At 39.1% G+C, this 23075-nt stretch overlaps 2 protein-coding genes across 3 annotated transcripts; one reads left to right on the top strand and one right to left on the bottom strand.

Moving 5' to 3' along the window:
* Positions 1-832: 832 nt before the first annotated feature.
* Positions 833-4675, top strand: LOC146609226 (recoverin-like). Its single transcript, XM_085345784.1, has 3 exons — positions 833-1213; positions 4166-4277; positions 4590-4675. The coding sequence occupies exons 1-3, from the start codon at positions 833-835 to the stop codon at positions 4673-4675; spliced, it is 579 nt and encodes a 192-aa protein (XP_085201910.1).
* A 4376-nt stretch (positions 4676-9051) lies between these two features.
* LOC146609227 (germ cell-specific gene 1-like protein) lies at positions 9052-16461 on the bottom strand. Of its 2 annotated transcripts, XM_085346185.1 has the most exons (7): positions 16266-16461; positions 13914-14108; positions 11883-11942; positions 11632-11790; positions 11140-11251; positions 9312-9640; positions 9052-9233 (listed from the first exon to the last, which is right to left on the bottom strand). In XM_085346185.1, the coding sequence occupies exons 1-7, from the start codon at positions 16459-16461 to the stop codon at positions 9052-9054; spliced, it is 1233 nt and encodes a 410-aa protein (XP_085202311.1). The 2 variants fall into 2 exon arrangements, with proteins under 2 accessions (XP_085202311.1, XP_085202310.1); XM_085346184.1 differs by having other exon boundaries at positions 9052-9640.
* Between the last annotated feature and the right edge of the window lie 6614 nt (positions 16462-23075).

A 23075-nucleotide genomic window follows, 5' to 3' on the forward strand; every position in this document is an offset into this window, starting at 1 on the left:
CACTTATGTTTCTCACAGACGAATTCATTCATTTTATTAAAATAATCACTTGCACAATTTTTTGGGTATTTTATAATTTGCAAGGAAACAACATTTTTGTTTTCATGTAATGATGTTGGATCTAGATATTATATCAAACAAGGGTCTTCCAGTTGTACAAATGTTCACTACAAGCTTAGCTGCAGGCTGACTTTTGAAGACCCTTACCAGTGTGTAAATTTAAAGCTATTGATTGACTGTCACTTATAGATGCAATCACTCATGTGAAGATACATTTATGGTTCGGCCATTTCAGTTTTTGTTCAACATTGGTAATGAAAATGTAAACTTTGGAAAGCACAGCATTTTTCCCCATGAAGTAATAGATAGATAAGACTCCTAAGTATGGATGAAGCTCATTATAGAAACTTACCGGGACTAAATAACTCTGAGTACAAGGTGCCCTCAGGGGCCAAGATCATGTCTATTTGAGTCCTCAGTTGCAACCTGGCTTGGTGCTTATTTTAAGAGATCAACAGGGTAGAGACTTGCACACTTCGATGTCGATAAGCAAGGACTTTACTTTTGACCTGAAATGAACCTTGTCACCTATTGCTGGAAGTACAGATGGTTGAGTGGCTTAAAGAGCTTACCATACGACTGTTCTTTTCACAGCTTTTGCGTTGGTGGGCTGAATAGCAGGCGAAGACAGGATCAAGAGGGCTGTTACCCCTTTAACAAAGCAGAGGAGGTAACTTCTTAGGTTAAAGTTGGGTTATAATTGCCCTAGAAGAGCCAGGGGCCACATATTCACTCTCAAATAAAGCTCTAAAACATCACTAAAACACCAGCAATGGGAAATAGCAAGAGCGGAGCTGTGTCCAAAGAGATCCTGGAGGATCTGAAGCTCAACACCAAGTTCTCAGAGACTGAAATTGTCCACTGGTATGAAAACTTCAAGAAGCAGTGTCCAAATGGCCGCATCACAAAAGAGGAGTTTCAGACAATCTACAACAAGTTCTTTCCAGAAAGTGATGCCAATACATATGCTCAACACGTCTTCCGCTCCTTTGACACAAATGACGATGGCACTCTGGACTTCAAGGAGTACATCATTGCCCTCCACATGACATCAACAGGAAAGACCACCAGGAAACTCGAATGGGCCTTCTCGCTGTTTGATGTGGACAAGAATGGATACATCACCAAGTCAGAGGTCTCGGAAATCTGCACGGTGAGTGAAAGGGTGGTGATGAAGTGCTAAATCACTGCTTTTCCTTTAGCTTTGGCTTCTAGATGTTTGCACACTGTTTACAGAAACAGGTGGATTCACAAGAACAAAGTTAGACAAACGTATTATCTGCATAGAAGATCATGTTAGACTGTCTTGAACTACATGTGCAACCTGTAAAATAGCAAAACAGGCCACTATAGTTGAAATTAAGACTCCAAATATGCTTGAATTCTGAGCCTAAACATGGGTTTACATTTTCATTTTCTTATATATGATCATAAATAAAAAATAATTTATTAATGCTGATAAATAGATTGCATTTAACTTAATCCTAAAGAAATAGACATAATCTTGCAAAGTTTTACACAAATGTTGAAATGTCTATAGGTAAAATCCTTGGTCATGTCCTTGGTAACAGGTAATGTCCTTGATGTAAATATGTAAAAATTGTGTATGTTTCTGTCCTGTGTCTTGTGTACTGTTTGTTTGTATATGTGTCTTTCTTGCTGCTGTTACACCCAAATTTAACTTTGTGGGACAATTAAAGGATTATTCTATTCTAATATGTCACAACGTAGCCTCGGTTTTCCACATATTCGTTTTTTTACTCTTAGTAAGTGAAATGTTCTAATTTTAATACATTTCAAAGAAGCATGACAGTATGTTAGCTATTAAACTTTGAATAGCAAATGAAGTATAACGGAAACAAATGTGTGATGGGCACACAGGATTATTTAAGAGTGTTTGAGCTTGTTTGATGTCATAAAACCTTGCAAAAATAAAGCACATTGAGGCAATATTTGATATGATCTGGAGCTATAAATGTACAAATAATATAATAATACAAAGTAAAATTTAACCGAAATAATTTGAATGGAATTGAAAATTAATCAGTTTTATCTACCGGCCACTCGAATTAATTTTTAGAGAGAAAACTGCAAACCTTCATCAATAAGCACCATCATTATTTGTTGACAGTATGCAGACAAATATAAAAAGGCACTTAGAATTATATAAAGCCAGTGCCTTCTCACTTTAGTTTTTTGTGCCCACAGTAGTGCATCCTCCCTGATATGTAACAAAATTATTCGGTTTACATTTGGAAAAATAAATTTTTTTCATATATTCTTTTTTTTTTTTTTTTTTTTTTTTTTTTTTTAAATGACATCAGAAACAGCAGTATGCGACATTACGTGATGGCAGAGCTTCAGTTCATCCTTTGTCATTTTTTTTTTTTTTTTTTTTTTTTTTTTTTTTTTTTTAATAAATAGGACAGGGGGAATGAATGAGAGAGAGAGGGGGAGAGAAAGAAAGAAAACCAAAGGGGAGAAGAGACGGTGAGAAGGGGGGGGAAGAGAGACAAAAAAAAAAAAAAACTCCTGGGTCACCTGTATGGAGAAAAAACAAACAAACAAACAAACAAACAAACAAACAGAGGAGACAGCAAACAACAAAGAGCAACATAATAATAGAGAAAACAAAGCACCATCACAATAAACTAGCTAGTCATAGATATCAGTATTTACTAAGTAATAAACAATATTGTGCAGCACGCAAGATAGACAGCGCACAGTGTGCTTTGAGGCAGCAGCCAAGAAAGCTTTAGTCCGCGTCTGTGAATACCCATGTGTGCATACCTGTGTGGGTCAGCATGCTTGCATTCCAAAGGTTTCTCCATGTAATGATCTGCTAGGGAGTGTGGGGGGGCCTCAGCCCCGTCCTCCAGGGTGTGAAGCGGGTATGGAGGAGATCAAAACTCCAGACATCCAGAGGCCCCCAGAACACAAAAGACCATGGAAGACCAACAGAGGGGCAGCCGCGCCACTGTTCCAGTAAGAGCTGAGGAGAGTCCCAGATGAGGGCTCACTCAGCAGCCGCGGAGCAGAAGCCAGGGGGGGTTGCAGTGACGCGCCCGTGAGCTCCGCCGGCCCCCAGCTGCGCCTGAGTGACCGAGCCCTAGGCCGAGAGGCCGGGGGCACCCCACCTCCAAAGGGGGCCCGAGCGAGCCCCAGGCCCCAGGCCCCGACAAGCGGCCGCCAAGGAGTGAGCCGGTGTGTACCCGGACGCCCACCCCCAGACACAAAGAACCACCAACACACCGACACCTGAGGGAGTCCGCCACCGGCAGGGGAAGTGGTGGTGGGTGGAGATAGGCCTCCAAACCTTGGAGGGCCTGAGGTGTCCCCAGAGAGGTGGCGTCTGATACCCAACCTGACATATAGACACAGACATACAGGCACACACAGACACAAACATCCATTCCCACCCTCATGCTCTCGTATGCACTCACTCCACACTCAACCAACGTGGAGACAGACATAAAGAGACGCTGTACACACAATCACACTCCCCAAGCGTACTCTACAATCCGGGTCTAGGTACCCTTGCCCCTGGAGGGGGGAATTGCACCCAGACCCAGGTGGTGTTACCCTTTTCCCTGCGGTGGGGAGAGGCAGACCACCCCGACTCCGCAGCAGCAGGGAGGCCCCACACCCCAGACCGCAGTCGGACGGCCAACTCCTCCTACTAGCCCTCCCGCTCCAGCAGGCCGCAGAGAATGGGGGTCATATATTCTTAAGACAGGCAGCTGAAGAGTATTACTGTGCTGTGTAGTGTTAATGTATCTTTATATTGCTTGGAAACCTTATTAGAACAGCCACATTTCATTCTTAAAGATTAGTATTCATATATTCACTAAATAAAGCCAGAGAGACCAAAAGAGCTGGTTGGTTAATCTGTAGAATCACAGCAGTTTGTTGCTGTTTTTGTTTGCGAGGCAGCTCATCAGCTCATAGATGTGACAAAGCGGTTCAGATTAAAGGAGGATTTGGGGGCAATGGCTCCATTTCCCTCTGCAGCCACAAAAATAGATTTTACTGTATACAGCTGTAGCTCACACAAGTGAAATCTTTTCTCACTTTTCACCAAATTTTGTTATTTTTCCCTTGACAGGCAATTTTTAAGCTGATTCCCAAAGAAGAGATAGAAAAGTTGCCTAAAGATGAAAACACAGCTCAGAAGAGGGCAGATAAACTCTGGAATAATTTTGACAAGGGTGACAACGGTAAGAAATAGTGAAGACGTATATGGACATTGAATATGGACAGATAAGTAGATCACACTTGCAATAGTGAAAACACTGGTTTAGAAGTAAATCCCTGAGGAATGTGACAAATCTGGTAGTCATAGGTTAGGCTACTGGATTGTAATACTATCAAAGTAAATGACATTCCTCAATTACACAGTTTGTATTTGCAATGTCTTTTAAGTGTATCTATGTTTAATGTCCATCTTTGAAGACTTCCTTTCAGTTTTTGATATTACTCCAAGTAAACAAAACTAATAAACTATAAGAAACTTTTTTTTCTCTTTGCAGACCGAATTGCAGAAGGAGAGTTCATCCAGGGAGTTTTGGACAATGACGATGCTCTTCGCTTGATTCAATACTCACCTTTAAAGTAGCTGTTCAGACATTTTCACTGTATATTTCTCTAGTTCTGTCACTGTCTTTTTTTTGTCCACTTCACCTGACAGCAATTTCACAAAACATGAACACATTGTAGGTGTGATGATAATGACCAGATGGTCTAATTTAAACAATGACACAGAACCTCTTCAATGGTTTTATAACATTTATTGTATACCCATATGTGCTGTCTAAGTTATTTACAGCACATAAATGTTGAGGAAAAAAATGGGACAAACTGTAAGCATTTCAAATTTCAAAGTATCACCGGTATGTGTCTACCATACAGACAACATCCCCTCTTAAACCTGTGAACAAAGTTTTACAGCATGTAAATAAAATGTCCATCTTCTGATCGCTTCTTCCACATTTAGAAAGTAAGTATTTAATTTGAATTTCTTAAGAAGATGAAAGCTACAAAGTGTCATTCAGAGTAGCCAAAATTATTACTACCACAAGTTATGTTCTACCTCCTTTTCTAACCCAAACCAACATATAGCCCACGGTGTAACTACAGTAAATGCAGGAGGTTTCCATTATCCTGGTCTAATTTCATGTCTTTTACATTCTTTATTGTATCCATATGTCACAGTCTTAAATGTTCAATGTCCTAGTTAAGTGTTGAATATGGAGAATAGACTTGTTATTGTGAGACAACATGTGAAATCAAGTCTTGATCCTGTACAATACACTGAATAAAACATGTTGGAATTGTAATAAAATGTTATTATCAAAAGTCTTTTTTATGTCGATGTAAATCTAATTTAAAAACTGTTATTTCCTCTTAAAATTAAGAAATTAACAAAATAACAAAAACATTGTTAACTGGAAAATGGCTTCTGTAACATTTAAAAAAAAAAAATTTAGTACACAAACATGCAGATTTTGATTGACTGATGCATGCCACCTAATTGAAGTTTATATTTTTTTGTTCAAGTCTGCATTTTGTTCCTTTTTGCCACATCATAACAAATTTACTCTCTGAAAAGGATTTGGCTTTCCGGTATAGTTCAAGTCATAGTGATGTAACTCCACTGTTGATGATCCACAGCTAAGTATGCAGTACTTGCACAAAATGTCAAGACAAAGTTAATAAAGCAACCATGACAATATTGCCATTTTTTCTTTATTAGAGCGTGCTCGAAATGAAGAAGTGAAGAAAAAATGTCAATCTGTAGTTGCTGAAGTATTCCACTGCTATTTACACAGCTGCACAGTTTTTGTGTCACAAACAGCAAATGTGCTGAAGTAAGTGACAACTAAATTTCTTGTTAATGACTGTGTCTCTCTATTATTACATCCTTTCCCATTTATCTTCTCCCATATATATTATTTGATGACTTAAAACTTAATAATGCATTATCTGTAACTGTGCTATCAAAAAAAGAACTACATTTGAAAAATAAAAAACCCTAAAAAGCAAACGAAAAAAAACAAAACTATTTATAGTACAATCCTTGTATCCCGCTGTGAATAATTCAGATTTAACGAATCCTTGGTGTTCTCACTATGGTCTGTAGATAATCCAAAGAAACAAGTATTACTGTGTGGATTTTTAAATACCTCGGCATCAAAATCTCCTCTTTTATGTTGCTGCAGTAGCAGAAATTTGTCACCAAACCAAACTGATCGGAAAATCACCATGATCATATTTTATCTACAAATAAGAGCCAAATCCTTCATGCATGCATCTCCAGATGCCCTGTTTAACAGTGGACACTTTCTTAAATTACACAAGACACAGAAGTGTCTGCATAAAAGATTAATGTTGTTTCATAAGAAAAAAGACCTACTTTCTTGTTCTAGTTTCTTAGAGACATCTGCCTTACTTTTTTTATTCACTTCAAGTCACAGAAGAATAAATTTACTTCAGATGCTTCCTTCAAAAACATGTTTGGTGTCTGGGAACCTTCAGGTGTTCCCAAAATGTTCAAAATGAAACGTGACACAGGTCTGTTTATGCAAATTTATACAAATTTTAAAAAGCCTCTAATTTGTATATGTTGTTGGTTGTGGAACTGTTGCATAATTCAACTGTTTATATACATTTTAATTACTCTCCACATGCTGCTCAGAGACCTTACAGTTGACTTTTATCTGTTTCTGTCCCCGCATGATGTCAAGCTCGCTCTCTCTCTCTCTCTCTCTCTCTCTCTCTCTCTCGTTCTCATTCCCCTGATTGCAGAGATTACTGACATAATCTTCTGTCCAGCATTTGAAAGCATCTGTCTGAACATCCAAATCTCTCTGTGTATGTAATTGTTGATCCTTCTTTTTTCTTTCTTTCCTCGATCTACTGTATCTGTGTCTGAGGGACCCAAATGAACCATTAACAGGTATTGGTTCTGCAGATATTTGATTCTATTCAGCGAGTTAAAACTTGGATTTTTAGATGGTTCTGAGTGGAAGGTAAAGTGATCACCAAAGTAATTAATGTTTTATAAATGTTGCCAGTTGTTTATTTAAATATTTAATACAATATATGAAGGTAGATCTCATAATAGCAAGAAGAAAAAAAGTCACAATAATTCCAAAGTGAGTAGAAATCATCCGAAATTATTTCAAGGTCAAGGTCAATATATGTAACATGTCAAAGCCAAGCTAAAGACCAAAAAATTAAAAATCGTAACTTCTTGTTTAAATGTAAAAGCAGATGTATTTTTTGCCTTTATTTATTTTCTGTGTATTTTGACTTAAAGATGTCAGCGAGTGTTGGTTCTTTAATTTATTGTAGTGATGTAGTTACATTGCAAAAAGATAAATACGCTTGCAGCATCTTCATAAATGATAAAAACTGATAAAAAACTCTGATGTCAACACTAAGTTTACAAGACAACATTGATCACAGTATACCCCGTTATTGCCACAGGCTAAAGACGAGCCACGTCATACCCAAATATTTCAGACAAAATAGTGGGTTGATTATTTCCAGTTTATTCTTCAGAAATGTAAATAAACTACATTTTTCTGACAGTTTTGAGAAATATCTGCAGGTTTAGATGACAAACACTCGAAATTCTGGTTCTTCTTGATTTCATCGATGCAAATATACATTACCTTGGAGCTGTAGCTCTAGCATGAATGAAGCCAATGTGGAAATACCAAAAACCTGCGGTTCGGGTGTCCCAGTGGACCCGCGCATACTGCTGGATGCAGAAGGGCATCTATAGAGTCTGGCCTCTTCCTGACAAGTCTCTTCCTGAAAAGGTTTTTACAGAGGTCGACTCTATAAATTTCTAAAGTAGAAATAACGCACTGGTACATCATGTTCAGAAAGTTTAGAAAGTCTATTTGTTTGAATGCAAATCTATGTGGGTGCACATAGCACCGAATGGTACAGTTAAGTTAGGTTTGAAAGCCTAAACCCTTAACTTGAATGAACTTGAAAAAGAAAATAAATTCTTGTCTTGAAGAACTTTAGTATCATTGACTCCATTAAAGTCTATTACAAGTGACGAGTCCAGTCATGCAATGAATGTGCTTCATGTTTATTCATCACCTTAATGTGGAGAGAATTTTATACAATCATGCAAAAACAGATTAAAAATAAAAATATACATACAGCAAATGTGATTGCAAACTTGTGTTATATTATTTGTTATGTATTGTTGCCCCTTGAATACATTCACATCATCTCTAACATCCAACGAGTCACTGAATTACATCAAATCCCTGAAGAAATGTAAGGCTTGAAAAACAAAATGATTTGTGCAGTTTTATAAAATCAAACTGTGAGTGTGTGTGCGCGTGTGTGTGTGTGTGTGTGTGTGTGCGTGTGTTTAAATTTCAGTTGCCTAAAGTTATATGTACTTCCAGCCAGGAACAACTGTAAGCTAACTCCATGTGTAAGACATGTAGAAGGGCAAATCTAATAAATGTTACATCATAATATTCTGATTCAAGTATTAAACCCTATTCAAATATTCGCTTGCCAATATAATAATCCCAACTTTGCAGCTCTGTGAAGCTTGCATTGTCTTTAAGCCAGTTATTTTGGTTCTTCTACTGCACATACGTCTGCAGAGTTTGCCATGTGGACAGAAACATTACTGAGATAGGATGAAAATGTTACTGTGGTAACTCTTACAGTAATAAACCACAACACTAATAGTTCGGGCTCTTTTGCTCGCTACTGGTCCAGAAATTGAAATTCTCATACTGTAATAGATGTAGTACTGAAAATAGTCCAGAATTGATTTGAAACTTCATTTGTACAACCCCACATGTACAAAACTGCAGTTAAAGGTTAAAGGTGTGTGTGTCTGTGCAAGTCCTGTGAATTTTTAAAAAATATATTTTATTGTAGTTTTAGTGAGATAAGTAAAATCTGCCGTGGAGAGATGTTTGTCGAGGTCTTCTGCCCCGAGAAGTCTTAGCAGAGTGAGTCCTCTCGCTCCTCCTGGAGGGCATAATTTATCTCGTCCATCTCACGTTCACAATCTTCACATCCTTCGGTGCCGCAGCCTTCCACCACAACCACACCATGAGGGTCTGCCAGCTTCCCCCCTCCTACTCCACCTGCTCCCATTCCTCCCCCTGCTCCACCTCCCATCCCTCCCATTCCAACACCATTTCCCCCAGCACCTGCCATAGATGGCATTCCTCCCAGTCCCATCCCAACGCCAAGATTACCCATGCCTCCAACTCCAATTCCTCCTCCACCAACGAGCAGTGCTCCCCCAGCGCCACATGCCAGAGGTCCAACAGCTGGTCCCACTCCTCTGGGCCACATTGGGTCCATTAGAGCCCCCTGTTGTCCAAGCTGCATCAGCTGACTGACGGAGTAAATCCCTCCCGGCCCAGCTCGAACAACCTCCTCATAGGAGGGGGCACTGGTGGTATTTCGGGCCTCCTCCAGCCTTACCCGAGCCCGGTGCTTCATCTCAATGATGGTCTTGGTGTAGGAGTTCAATGTGGCCACAGCAGCTGCCATGCAGCAGCTGAATGAAAGCCATGCCATGCTGGAGAGGAGGAAAGATTGAATCTTTCTAGTATGATGACCAGCCAATACAAAAGGTTGTGTAAAGATTCGATCAGATCAGAAAGTGGTACAGTGAAGCTCTTTAAAGTGCCATATGACTACTGAAGCTTGGAGAGACAGCATCTATAACTGTGGTCAGTTAGTTTACATCCACTCACCACGAGCAAGAATGTCATGGAAATTTGGGGCTTTTAATTGTTTCTTTGAAGGGTTCTTTTCCCAAAGTGGAATGACAATAAACCATACATTTTAATGATTTAAAAAAACAAGAACTGGATACACAAGTTTGAATGTATTTGAAATTTTCTCTAATCCACACATGGTCAGGAGTATCAATGAAGGCTCAAACATATACGTACACTCACTTCAAATAAGGCCTATTAAGTTCAAGAACAGCCTGGGAACCACAAAGGCTCAAGCCTCCCATGAACTGGAAACCAGTTTTACATTGCCATGGACTGAGAGTACAGACCAAGAAAGATGTCCCAGGTCCCAAACCGACACCTTCAAGCTAAACTGAAATTTTCAACTGCCCACATGGAAAAGCCAAATTCCTCCTGGAGAAAGATTCATGGTCAGATGAGACAAAGACTGAGCTACAATGATAGTAGGAATTGTTTGGAGGAGTAAAGGTGAGGCTTTCAAACCTCAGACAACTATACAAACTGTTAAGCTTAGTGGTAGAAGCATCATGCCGTTTCCTGTCAGTGGTACTGATACATTTCACAAAGTGGATAATAAAAATGGAGGAATATGTTCAAATTATTCAACTTTACCTCAAACCAACAGCTAGATGTTTGCACCTTAGATGCAAATGGGCATTTCAACAGAACAATGATCAAAAACACACATCAACACTGGTTTTGAAATGGACAAAGCAACTAGCATTATGCACCTAGAATGGCCTACCTAAAGCCCTGACCTCAACCATGTTGAAAATCCAACAAATCAGCCAATGAGATTGGTCAAATATCTAGAATAGCTAGAATTATGCCAGACGCTTGTTGATGACTACCAAAAGTGTCTGGTAAGGGACATTTAACCAGATATTTGTGGCGGTATATGTATCTTTTTTGCTTCTGACCCCGTGTGGATCACAGAAAATTCCAGATAAATTAAAAACTCGTGCTCTCAATTATTGTTTTTAAAGTCATTAAAGATGTGTTCTGTGCAATCATTTGACCCTAGAAAAAGAAATATAGAAAAATAATTAAAAGCCACCATGTCAATCATTCATGTGAACTCCTGACCACAGCTGTAGGTAATTGAGACCATGTTAGTGTTTGTCACAGCCACTCTCAAAACAGCTTTCTGTATAGCTTGCTAACCAGATAATGTTTACACACCTTGCAGATATAAAATATTTTGACAATATTGGGTGATAATCAAACTCTGTGGGATATTTCATCTAATCTGACGATTGTTGGGGAATATTTTACTTTAATACAGAATAATTACTTTGGTTTAATTGAAACTTACGCAAAAGACCAGCCGTAGTCCCAGCTCTGTGGCCTCCAGTCTTTAGGTCCGATGCTCACAGTCATCTGAAACACTGTTGTGTACATCATGTGAGCTACCATCCCCATCATGCCTGGGAGAGGACAGAAACATGGAGATACGGTTACCTTTGCTGCAACCTGAAAAAATATGGTTAAAAAATAAAAAAGTAAGATAAAATAATTCAAATTTTGGAGGTTATTATTGTAGGAATGACTGAAACATGGCAGTCCTGCCATCCATCCATCCATCCATCCATCCATCCATCCATCCATCCATCAATCCATCCATCCATGCATCCTAGCTCTACTCTGAGCCCCTCCTGAATTACTGAGGTCCTCACCCACACACCATCTGAAGGAAAGTAATTTCCACCATTTGTATCCAACCCTTTTCCTCTTGAGGTTTTTAGATCAAGCAAGCAAGCAAGTGCCCACAGCCTTTTAGGACTCAGAAAATGTTCTTTGTTCTCACCTGAGAGGACAGTGCACATGGCTGCAAAGGCATTGATCTTGAGGGCGTTCATTTCCCTCTTGGCGCAGAGGCACAGTGCTTCCACACACATCAGTAAGAAGCCCATAGCCAGGAGACCGATGTACATGAACTCACTGATGACAGACAGCCAGAGCACACCTGGAAGCATTTAAGGATATAGAGACAATTTCTTCAGGTTAAATATTGAAGATTTTCTCTGTTGTGAGATGAAAATTTGGTATTGGACCAACCTTGTGTCTCTCCTGGTGTCAGCTCAATGAAACTTCGACACTTTTCTTCCTGATCTGCACCTAAAAACAAGGGTTAAGAAGCTTGTTATATTGTCTTTAAATCTATAATGTTTACAGGGGTCTACCTGTTTTATACAAACTAGGTTTGGGGAGAATAATCCTTTGTAAGCACTGAGAGGCACACACATACTTAAAGGTCAAATTTAAAGCTACAATCAGCTTTGAACCACAATCAGTCATAGTTGCAATCACTCCATCGAAGGGTATAAGACAGTGATTGCTTTCTGTGTACAGGATACCCAACACCACTCTGTATATGCTTTTATATGTGTGTGTTCATAACTATGTAGCCCATATGGCACTTAACAACAATAACAATGTTTTCTTTGGTCTCTATTATCATTTAGTTCGTGAAAAGAAGAAACCCTCTCAAGCTTCTTTTGCCATTAAGAGAGGATGGTTGCACTTTATTGTGTGACTCACATGTGTTAACTCAATACTACCAACAGTTTTTCCATCAGTTTTTTGCGTAGCAACAATAATCCAGGCTTAGAAAGCGGCTTAAATGAGGTGCACTATATTAAATGATAGATTTGGACTCTGAAAATCCACAATCCTGATGCAGTGAACAAAATGTATTCAAATCTTCCTCTGAAGCAAATACGGGATTTCATTGGGCTGAGTCAGCGAAATCACATGGGTATTTTCCAAGTTTGCTGTTTGTGTTTTATTCGTTGGACAGCATGTCCCTGTTGAGCTCCAGTGAAAGGACATTAAAAAAGAGGGAATAATAATTTATACTTAAAGAGGCTGGCATCTCCACTTGATTTGTAAAGCTTGGATAAAACCTCACATGAAGATTAAAACATATGAATGTGTTTGTGCGTATAAAATCTTTAGACTTGTCCCCTCATGTTGAGATGTGTCCTTATAGAAAGCACATCTCCAACTTGTCCTCATCAACCAGATTGCCAGTGACTGTTAAAACAAATAATATAGGTTCTTGCAAAAAAATTCTAATTTGCACAAATCTGTGAAGCAGTTAAAACACAGACAGAGGAAGAGGTGAGGTTCATTCTGTGGGACATCTGGACTGATGCAAGTTTCACAAGATTTAAGAGTTTAAGAATCTGCCAGGCTTTAAGTTACATACCTGAGCACTGCCATTTCACACCGTCAGTGCTGCAAGATGGCCTCATGACCAATAAGGTTACAGCTGTGCATGTGATAATAAATGGTTCAATAATATTATTTGCCAGGTATTTGTGCATAAAAATACTCTGCAACATTAATTGTTCTTACAGTGAAGGCAGGAATAATCTAATGGCATAATAACTGCATTATTAGCTCTACTGACTGTTTACTAGCTTTTAATGCTCCTTTGACTGTGGCTTGTCCTTGAAAGAGGACAGACAAATGACTTGTCAAGGAAGTATTTGCAGATCACACCAAACTTTCACCCGAGACACTCAGATTTTATGCTTTTTGGATTTATTTTACTTATCTTTCCTCTTAGTTTCTTATTTATTTTGGATAATTTTAATATGAAAATGCGTTCCAGCCACTTTCTAGTTTCAATTTCACTTGCAAGTAAAAAATGCTGTAAACTTTAGTCACAGGGCTTCATGCAGGCTCTGTTTATTCACAGTTATGTTTACTGCAGTCTGAAGAGGCTATTTTAATTAATGCACATGAACAGGGTTAAAATAATATTTGAAAATCTGCTGTTGCCCATTTTTAAGTGATGTTTGATGCATTTTAATGTATGCATTAACTTATTCCTCTATCTCAACCTGCCTTTAGTTTTTGGGTCATTATGGTAATTAAAATGTTGTAATTAAACTTGTTTTAAAAGGTAATTTATTTCCACCTCATTTACTTTTACATAGCCCCTTTGACATGAGAGTGTCATCTTGAGATTATGAAAGAAATCAGTTGAATGTTGCACAGAGAGTTTTTTATGGAGGTTATTCAGGCACAAAAATCCCCCAGTTATTCGATCCCTGATCAAAGTCTGTTCCACTCACCAACCTTCATTGTGCTTCTCGCAGGACAGCCAGAAGCCAGTGTGGAAGTATCTCAGCATGTACTTGTCCTCTCCTGTCTCCCAGATGTAGTGGACAGCGTTGGCCAGCTGCTTTTTCCTTATCCTTTCCAGCTCCTCCTTCTGCTGAGGAGACAGCGTGACATTGGAGGCTGGGTTCCTGGGGTCTGGGGTGGGCACCTCTGGATGAAGAGGACAGGAGTTTTAGGGGGACAGAAACGGTATAAAAACATACCTTTTTGCTTGAAATGAGCAAACTTAAGTAATTAACAGAATCATTTGTGTTCTTGTTTTTTTCCAAGGAGCTTTTGCTCTAATAAGACTAGAGCTGCGGAAATATGAGAAAAGTATGCCAGCAAACAGTGCTGTAAATCCTGAAGTAGGTCTCCTTTGGGTCACAGTGTGTAACACAATCCAGCCCTGAAACCTTGTTCTCCGTGTTATCAGCCCTTGTTTTATGTAATAAAAATTAAATACTACACAGAGATAAAATTGGTTTAAAGCTGAATGATGGTAAAGTGGGTTAGCAAATCCAGACAACATGCAGCTGCTGCCATAAAGTGCTGAGATAAGCAACAAAGCCGGGATTATGTGAATCTCTGGCAATAAAGTCTAAAAATACTTCAACCCAAGCAGCTGTGGAGATCCTGTAATAGTAAAACTACTAATGCCATACTGTAATAAGCAAACAGGAAAATAGTAAAAGTGACAGGGAAGCCTGGACGATCCCACACCCCACAACAACATCACAGATGCACTTTGAAAAGATCATTTTTGATGACTTGGTGTGCGACAACACTGTGGTGCACTGAGAATTCCTGCGCTCAGACTTTCTGCACAAACTGCACGTGCAGCCAAGAGAAATTAGAAATCCAGCTGGCAGAAGGCAAAAGAGAACTCAGAGAAAAAGAGATAATTCATGTTTAAACTGACCTTAGGGTGAAAGCACTTTCTTAGAAGCTGGTTTTCATTCAATTAGGCATGTATCAAATGCTCCAACTGTCTGCTAGCTGTGAGTAAGTAGTGAATACAGCTTAGATTTGTTATATGCTCTTCTGAGTTGTCTTTAAACATCCATCAAAGCCAGTTAAGATGAGCAAGAAAACAGACGTTTTGAGGACTCTGCGCTTTGGCCCACATGTGGCCCAGAACTCATGAGATAGGGTTTGCATAGGTTATGGAGAAGGTCTGGTCATGACAACCTAAATTTCTACCCACATAAGGTGGTGGAGCCAGTGTCAGGATTGGCACACGGCACAGTAAGGAAGCTGGGAATACTGGAAAGGGGAGCACCCATTTCTAATGGGAGCACAGCAGACACCGTCAAATACTCAAATAGTTGTTTTCTTCTGAGTGAAGTGACCTGGAAACAGCAGTGTGGCAGGCACATAATAAGAGCTCTTTAAATTCTCTATGGAAAGGAGCTCGAATCCTTTATTATCTCCCTTAGCTCTGGCTCATCCTCCAAGAAACCAAAGGAGACAATGCTGTCCCATAATTCATAGTGACACTACATCAAACAATGAGCAAAACAGATGACACAGATTATGTAAATGTTAAAAGTGAGTTTAACCTTGTTTATGCAAAACTATAAACATTAGGTTGCTATGATAAATATCTGCATCTTAGCAAGTCGTTGCCTTCTGTAACGAACGTCGTGTGTGAATTTATGAGTTTGTATCAGTTGTCTTCTCAGTTTGTTGCTGTTCTGTTTTTAGGGTTATCATAAATCATTTTAATTTGGTCACAAATATAGAAATCCCTAATAGTAAAGGCCAGAGTTACACTGAATCATCTGTCCAACTGAAAAATAAAATATCAGTGGATGACAGCTTTTTATTGATTGTTTGGTTTTATATGACTGGCAGTAAAAGAACAAAGCACGAAGTATATACAGCAGCATATAGTTTCACCTCTTCAGACTAATGTCAGCAACATCCATCACATGATAAATAATTTTAGTGTATGTGCAGTCAGAGCCTGAGGATTTCCATCAAGATCAAAATTACAGAAATATTTTATTTTGGTTAATTTGTGGGCTATTTGATCACAGCTAATCCCAAAGTACGGAGAACTACAAAAAAGTAAAACTACCAACAGTGCAAAAAAAGCAAAAAATCTCAAAATGATGCATGAAATAAGAACAAAGTCCCTCAGCTACCCTAAAATTCATTTTTTTTAAGAAAACTGTGCAGATAGTTGTGTCATTACTTCCATTTTGAGATGATTAAACTGCATCTGCTGTTACCATCAGTGACTTCAGCTGTTGCCAAATTAACCAGGATCCTTGAAATCTTTGAAATGTCCAGAATAAGCACTGTGTGGCCCGTGTGTCTTACCTGTGGTGTATGGCTGGCTGTTGTTCTGCCCGCAGTTTTTCATCTTGACTGGCGACAGGCAGACCGGCTTCACCACCTTGTGTGTCCCTTCGCACCAATAAGAGGTGCAGAAAGCCCAGACGGACAGCGTGAGGGCCAGAGAGGTGAGGAACAGTGACAGCAGGGAGCGGTTACGTCTGGACATTTTCTCCAGCATGACTGTGTCTCAACTCAAAAGCAGCCAAATGAGAAATGAAATGGTTTTGGCAAGTGTGTGTCAAAAATAGCTGCAAGAGCCAGACAGGTTCTGGTGACCTGTCTGGAGCAGAAGATTGGGGAGCTTTCTGCAATAATACAATAGAGATTGAAAATAAAGTGGTAGGAAAGAGACAGAAGTGAGGAGAGGGGATTAGTGGTATTTGAGAAGTGGAACGAAGGACGGAGGGGAAGATAAAAAGTAGTCTGTTGGAGAGATAGAAGTAGGGCAGCGCTGGAGAAGGAGAGCTAGCGCTGAGCAAAGGTCAAATAACAGTGGAATAAAGAAAGATGAAGCTATGGGATTTAATCTTTTCCAGCAACAAGAGACAGATGTGCGGGCCAGAGGATGCAGGGGGAGCTCTAACTCTCCTCCTGCTGCAGTGTCACTTAAAGGAAATAAGCATGATGAAGAGAAGCAGGCCAGGTTTAAATTTGGGACCTTTGTTTCCTTTTGGAGACTTTGGTCACAAATTTAGCCCATGTTTCTACTGCAGTCACCGCTCGGGTCTCATATTAATATCTTCTCCCCTCTCAGATAAAGACAAACATCTAAATCTTATCCTGTGGATTTTGAGACTAATCGGTTCCACTCTCAGGGCACATCCCGTTCTTCAACCTGTTCCTCCACCTCAGTGAGAGGGATTGAACTCATGAAGAAGTGATTAGTCCAGCGTCTCAGGCCTACCTCGTGGCCTGGTAATCTGTGGTAATCTTGCGGGGTTAGGTGGATGAGTTTAATGCTTACTGACACTCATGCTGTCATTGTCTGAACGACCACCTAAGAGAGGGAAAAACAGATGATGGAGGCAAAGATCTGGGATTAGGAGTCATGAAGACAGAGTCACGTCTATGTCCAAGTAATTTGAGCTGCACTTAATCCTGCCAGGTGCCACATTTGTAAATTGGTTATATTTAATACAACGTATTAGACTCAAATCATTAAACTACAATCTGATGTAACAATATAATTCTGGGATAGGGTCCACCCCCCTGTGATAATATAATATAATATAATATAATATAATATAATATAATATGATTCCATCAGACCATATTGTATTGTATCATGTCCTATTGCAACACATCATACATTATAAGCACAAACGTATTGGGCCTGACCTCTTGATCACCAGTTCTTGTGTTCTCTCTGCTTGTACACAAGCAATTACTTAAAAAGATTCCACTGAAGTCTGAATGTGTGCAGATTTTGTAGTAAAAGCAATTAATTACAAATTACGATCAGTGTGTCAGAAACATACAGATCATTAAAGACGTCTAGAACATGAAAAGCACCATTTTTTAAATAAAAAAAAGTGTGTGTGTTTTCATATTTGAAATCATATTTCCCAGTATTTGACAGTTTTCTTTTCAAAATTTATTATCCACTAAATGTGAATTAAAGTGTTGATAACTATAAAAAATTAGGTATTTCCAATTTCCTATTTTAGATCAAGTTTGATGGGCATCACAGCAGGAGTTTCTCTGTGTACGCTATAAACACAGATTGATTGACGAGGCACTGAGGTTTAATTTCATCTTATCAAATCAGCGTGAGGCAAACCTATAATCCACACACTCCACAAATGCATGTACTGTTCTGCTGGATTATTTGGTACCACGCACCTGACCACGTCATCAGTATAAAAGTCTAAATGATGAAGACAAACTGCACAAAACCTGAAATTCAAAGATCCCTAGAAGGAGAGGGGCTGAGCTGAGAGTGCTACCGCTATTTATTTATTTATTTTTTAGATTTTCCACAGACATCACGATAAAATCATTGTCAGGTTTAACACAACAATGGTGACGATCCGATATGGTGACACCTTCCTCAAGACATTCATTTTTACTGACTCTGATCTCAGTCTTAGATTAGAAATGCTGGTTTTACTGAAGATGTCAGCGATAGAAAAACTGAATTAACACAGCTCGTTGAAGCATCACAGATTTCCATAAATACAAGTAAAAAAATATAGTTTCCCTGTTTGAGAGAGCTCTTTGTTTCATCTCATCAGTAAACGCTGAAATCCAGCTGCTGCCGATTGATCGGCTTACACTTGCAGAACATAATGAAAAAAAAATCTACTTACCTTTCCTTGGATCTCAGGAGAGGCTCTTTTTGTGTTTCCTTCACCTGTCTTCAAGCAGGGTTCCAGTTTCCTTCACCTTTCTTTTTCATGCTCCCTTATTACTCCCTCGTGCTTCTTTGGGTGAGTTTCCATCAGAAACCCACCCAGATTTCCCTCTAATCCTCCCAAGTCCATCTGTTACTTTCCCTCCCCTTTGCTCCCTGCAGTGTCTTTTCCTCCACTCTCACTCTCACTCTCGCCTGCCTTCCTCATCACGCCTCCTCTCTCAGTCATGGCCTTGCTGACCTGTCCTTCTATAGATTAATTTGTATACATGGTATAGAAAGGCTTAGATTGAGACGAGAGCTGGTGTTGTGATTGTAATTCTGCTCCTTTAACTCTGACCCGTCTTAACACAAGTGAGGTGCAGCTACTGTTTATACTGAGTGATGACTGCACAAATCACTGGGCCGTGATTAGAAAATGATTTTGAGTTTGCTGGATGTTTTCTTGCTTCAGTTGCCTTTGTGGTCTGTTGAAATGAAACATCTGTTTTGTTGCTACACCTTAAAAAACGTTTTTAAGAACTTCTCCATCTGTATCCTAAGATGATGCCAAAACCTTACCAACACTCTCTAATTATCAGTCACCAGTCAGAAATCATGTGAGGCCCAGCTTTGGTTTTCTTATCTGGTTAGTCATCAACATTGCATACTATTGTGAAAGTGCTTTAAATTGCTAATGTTATGAATTTGTGTTGTACACAGGGACATTAATATTTGATCCCCTGCTGTATTGAAATTCATTTGTATGGTAGTTTCATTTTAATTGAAAGAAACAGAAATCCAACAAAAGTCCAGAAGAAATTGCATCACATAAAAGTTATTGACTTAAATTTCACTGAGAAATTTAAGTGAAATTCTGGCTGGAATCCCCTGGAACCCAGCCAGAATTCTCCCAATCAATCAATCCACCATTGTGGTCAAGTCCAGAGAGCTCCCAGAGGACATCAGGAACACGACTGTAGACCTGCACAAGGCTGGGATGGACTACAAGACCATCAGCAAGAAGCTTGGTGAGAAGGTGACAGGTGTAGGTGCAATTGTCCGGAAGAGGGAGAACTCTAAACGGCCATCAGTCATCCTTGGTCTGCAGCTCCATGTAAGCTCTTGAATCATGGGGTGAGGGTGATCATGAGAAGATGGTGGATCAGTACAAAACTACATGGGAGGAGCTTATTATATTATATTAAGTATCTGAAGCCAGTTGGGAGCACAGTCACCAAGAATACTGTTGTTAACACTGATGGATGTATCCCCCTCCTCAGGAAGGAATGTATACAGGCCATCTTAAGTTTGCCAGTGAACATCAGAGATGGTTCAGAGAAGTCTTGGGAGAAAATGCTGCCATCAGATGAAAAACAAGTTGACCTCTTTGGTATCAACTCAACGCACTGTGGTTGGAGGAAGTGAAATGCTGAGTATGAAACATTTGCTTTGGAGCTGTTTTCATGCTAAGGGTGCAGGATGACATCATGATGCAGATGGATGGGGCCCACTTCTGTTAATCTTAAGATGGGTCATCGATGACTCTTCCAGCATGACAGTGACTCAGAACACCAAGGGAACAAAGGAGTGGCTAAATAAGAAGCACATTAAGGCTGAGCGGCGTGCCTCCAGATGTCTTCTGTGGTTGCTTCTTGGTTTTGTTTCTTGCACTAAACAACACATTCCTCATCATGCATTGAAAGCCTAGGTTAGTTTAGTTTTTTCCTTTGTTTCTTACATTCAAAATAAACAGTGTTTTAATTGGGATTCATTTGGCATCTCCCTTTTTGTCATGGCTGTGGAGCCTGGTTTGTGACAGTATATCAGAGGGTCAGCTCAGATTGTGCCGTTTGGAGGCAGAGGTACAGAGGAAAGGGCGAGATCGATTGGACATGTGCAGAAGAGGGATGGCGGATAAATTGGATAAAGGATGCTGAAAATGGCCATACCAGGCAGGAGGAAAAGATAAAGACCACAAAGAAGACTCATGGAAAGAAGACATGAAGAGTACTGGTGTCACATAAGAGGATGTAAGGGATAGGCAAGTTGCTGTGACAACAGAAATGGGAACGATAGAAAGAAGAAGCAAGTGACTTTACTCTCTATGACATTATCTTAACTACTCTGATGCAGTTTGACCTTTTAAAGAAAACTGTTTGTTCTCCTGTTACTTTATTGGATTCATTCTCATCTATAGCAGCTCCACTCTGTGGGCTTGTTCTCATTTCAAGGCACACAGTAACCAAACAGGTACATTTACACCCCTTTAACTAACTGTTTTTTTTAACCAACGTACTCTTTTTCCCTGATTCCAGATTTATTGCTTTAAGTGACATTTTCACCAGCTGCCCTGACACAGCATTAATATTTAACCTTGTTTTTTAACCAGTCCTTTAAAATGAAAGCATTGGTTTCAAGTAACTTGAACTGCTCTTCACATCTACCCCCTGGGGTAGTGAGTGGGCATCACTGACTTTGAAAGCAATATGTTCAGCAATCACACGTCTAAATGTTACCAAACACACTGAGATAGCAAATGATGTGTTGTTGGGCTATTTTAAACATGTTTCTCCTCAGCCTGCGAGCGAGGATTTTATGATTATTATCCATCCAAACTGGTTTAAAGAGGGACTCAAGTACAACAAACTTTAATAATTATAATTATGAAAATTTTGTCAGGTTGTGATTTATTTATTTAATTAATTGGGCAGGTGTTAAAGGAAAACCTGCACTTAATATGGTGACACTTTTTATTCAGAATCAGCTTACAGAGGTTTAATTAGTTCAAGGATTCGTCATGAGCAGAAAAAATTGTTCATGGTCATTATTCTGAATCTATCCCGCTGTATGAAGGCGATGGCTAGGATTATATAACTCTACTTACTGTACAAAAAAACAAAAGGCGACACAAGGTCTCAACTGACCATCGTGTCCTAAAATGACTGAAGCTGACTGTCAAATTCCCAATCTGCCCTGGTCTGTTTTTAAGACACTAAAGCCCTCTATTCATGAATGGAGGGACTCAGCTCATCTGTCAATCCTATATTTTCTGCTCTTGTGCCCAATATCTGTAATGGCTTCATCTGCCCTCCACTCACCCTTGCACTTCTAAATTAATCAGGAGATTAATGAATGATGAGTGAATGAATAATTAAAGCAGGCCTAATGCTGTGGCCAAATAAATATAGGCTAAAGATACTGTTTGAAGACAGTTATTTAACTTTGACAATTTGTGGCTGTATGTCTGCATATTTATTCCATAAAAATCTAAGACAACTGGTTTAAACATCATAATGATAGTAATAATAACTAAAAAAAAAAAAAAAAAAAAAAATCCCATATTTGCTAACGATGCGGAATTTATCAATGTGCAAATATTTATAGCTTTAAACGTTTCTTCTGCACAGGTGCTGGAAAATGTTTTGTGTAAATGTTGGTAATCATGGCCCTCTAGTGGTGACAGTGAGAAAGTCCTCAAAGACAGAAATCATGAGTGAGAAATAATTCAGGTTAAGAAAAGTGAGATTTGAGAAGTTGAGGGATCCACTGTGGACAGCCAGACCCAAAAGAGGCAGAGTGACTGTATCATGAATCGTTTTATTTCTCAAATGTACTGTCACAGTTTACAACACAACTATACATTTTAATACACAGCAAAATAAATTCATTTCATACAAAATTAAATCTGAGAAATAATAGTCATGTGAAGCTAGACTGTATTCCAGTCTGTTTTTCCACCAACGTTCACATATTAACGAGTCAGTAACACAGTAAGGACTCGTACAGCCCATGAAGCACAAAGCCATGTGATCCCTTCATCAGGTTTGCCTGCTTCACTGTGGCTTTAATTTACAGTTTTCAAAACTAATAAATGATGATGATGAATCCTGCTACCATTTAAGTTTTCAAAGTAAAATGTAACAAGAAGAGAAAATACAACCATTTAGTCTCCTTTCAGATGTTTGTGTTGAAGTAAATGAGGAGCAAGTACACATACACGTCCGCTCAAACAGCATACACATTAAACAAGTTGATATTCTTGAACTCTGTTTTTAATTTCGCCAAAACGGTATTTCAGTTTCTCCTCAGAAAGAGCCGGGAAACCAAGAAGACAATTACACAATGACTCAAAAATGTCTACAGAGCTAAACGGGAAGATGAAGCCACCGTTGGTTACCGAGCTGATTCACAAAGAAATATTTAAACAACCAATCAGATTAAAGTCAGTTAACATCACACGATCAATACCACCAGGCCAGCCTGCCTGAAATGAAAGTTACACCTGACCTTGGATCTTGTTGGATTTCATTGCTGTGTCAATAATTAACCAAGCAATAAATTAATAATTAATAAATAGATCAATAAATAGTTACTTGTGATTGCAACACTCTGATATACAGTACAGTATATTTCCAGGTTTACTTGTAAATACTTCCACTATTTACATCAGCAAAATA

The sequence above is a fragment of the Diplotaxodon limnothrissa genome, linkage group LG22, assembly GCF_057381915.1.
Source record: "Diplotaxodon limnothrissa isolate DT_005_m linkage group LG22, D_limnothrissa_male_GT1.1, whole genome shotgun sequence".
NCBI lineage: Eukaryota > Metazoa > Chordata > Actinopteri > Cichliformes > Cichlidae > Diplotaxodon > Diplotaxodon limnothrissa.

Coding starts and splice junctions, on each gene's coding strand:
- LOC146609227 (XM_085346184.1), bottom strand. CDS start 16,461: ATGCTGGAGAAAATGTCCAGACGTAACCGCTCCCTGCTGTCACTGTTC. Junction 14,109..16,265: donor CAGCCAGCCATACACCACAG/GTAAGACACACG, acceptor CTCTTCATCCAG/AGGTGCCCACCCCAGACCCC. Junction 11,791..11,882: donor GACACCAGGAGAGACACAAG/GTTGGTCCAATA, acceptor AAATGCTTCCAG/GTGTGCTCTGGCTGTCTGTC.
- LOC146609226 (XM_085345784.1), top strand. CDS start 833: ATGGGAAATAGCAAGAGCGGAGCTGTGTCCAAAGAGATCCTGGAGGAT. Junction 1,214..4,165: donor AGGTCTCGGAAATCTGCACG/GTGAGTGAAAGG, acceptor TTCCCTTGACAG/GCAATTTTTAAGCTGATTCC. Junction 4,278..4,589: donor TTTTGACAAGGGTGACAACG/GTAAGAAATAGT, acceptor TTCTCTTTGCAG/ACCGAATTGCAGAAGGAGAG.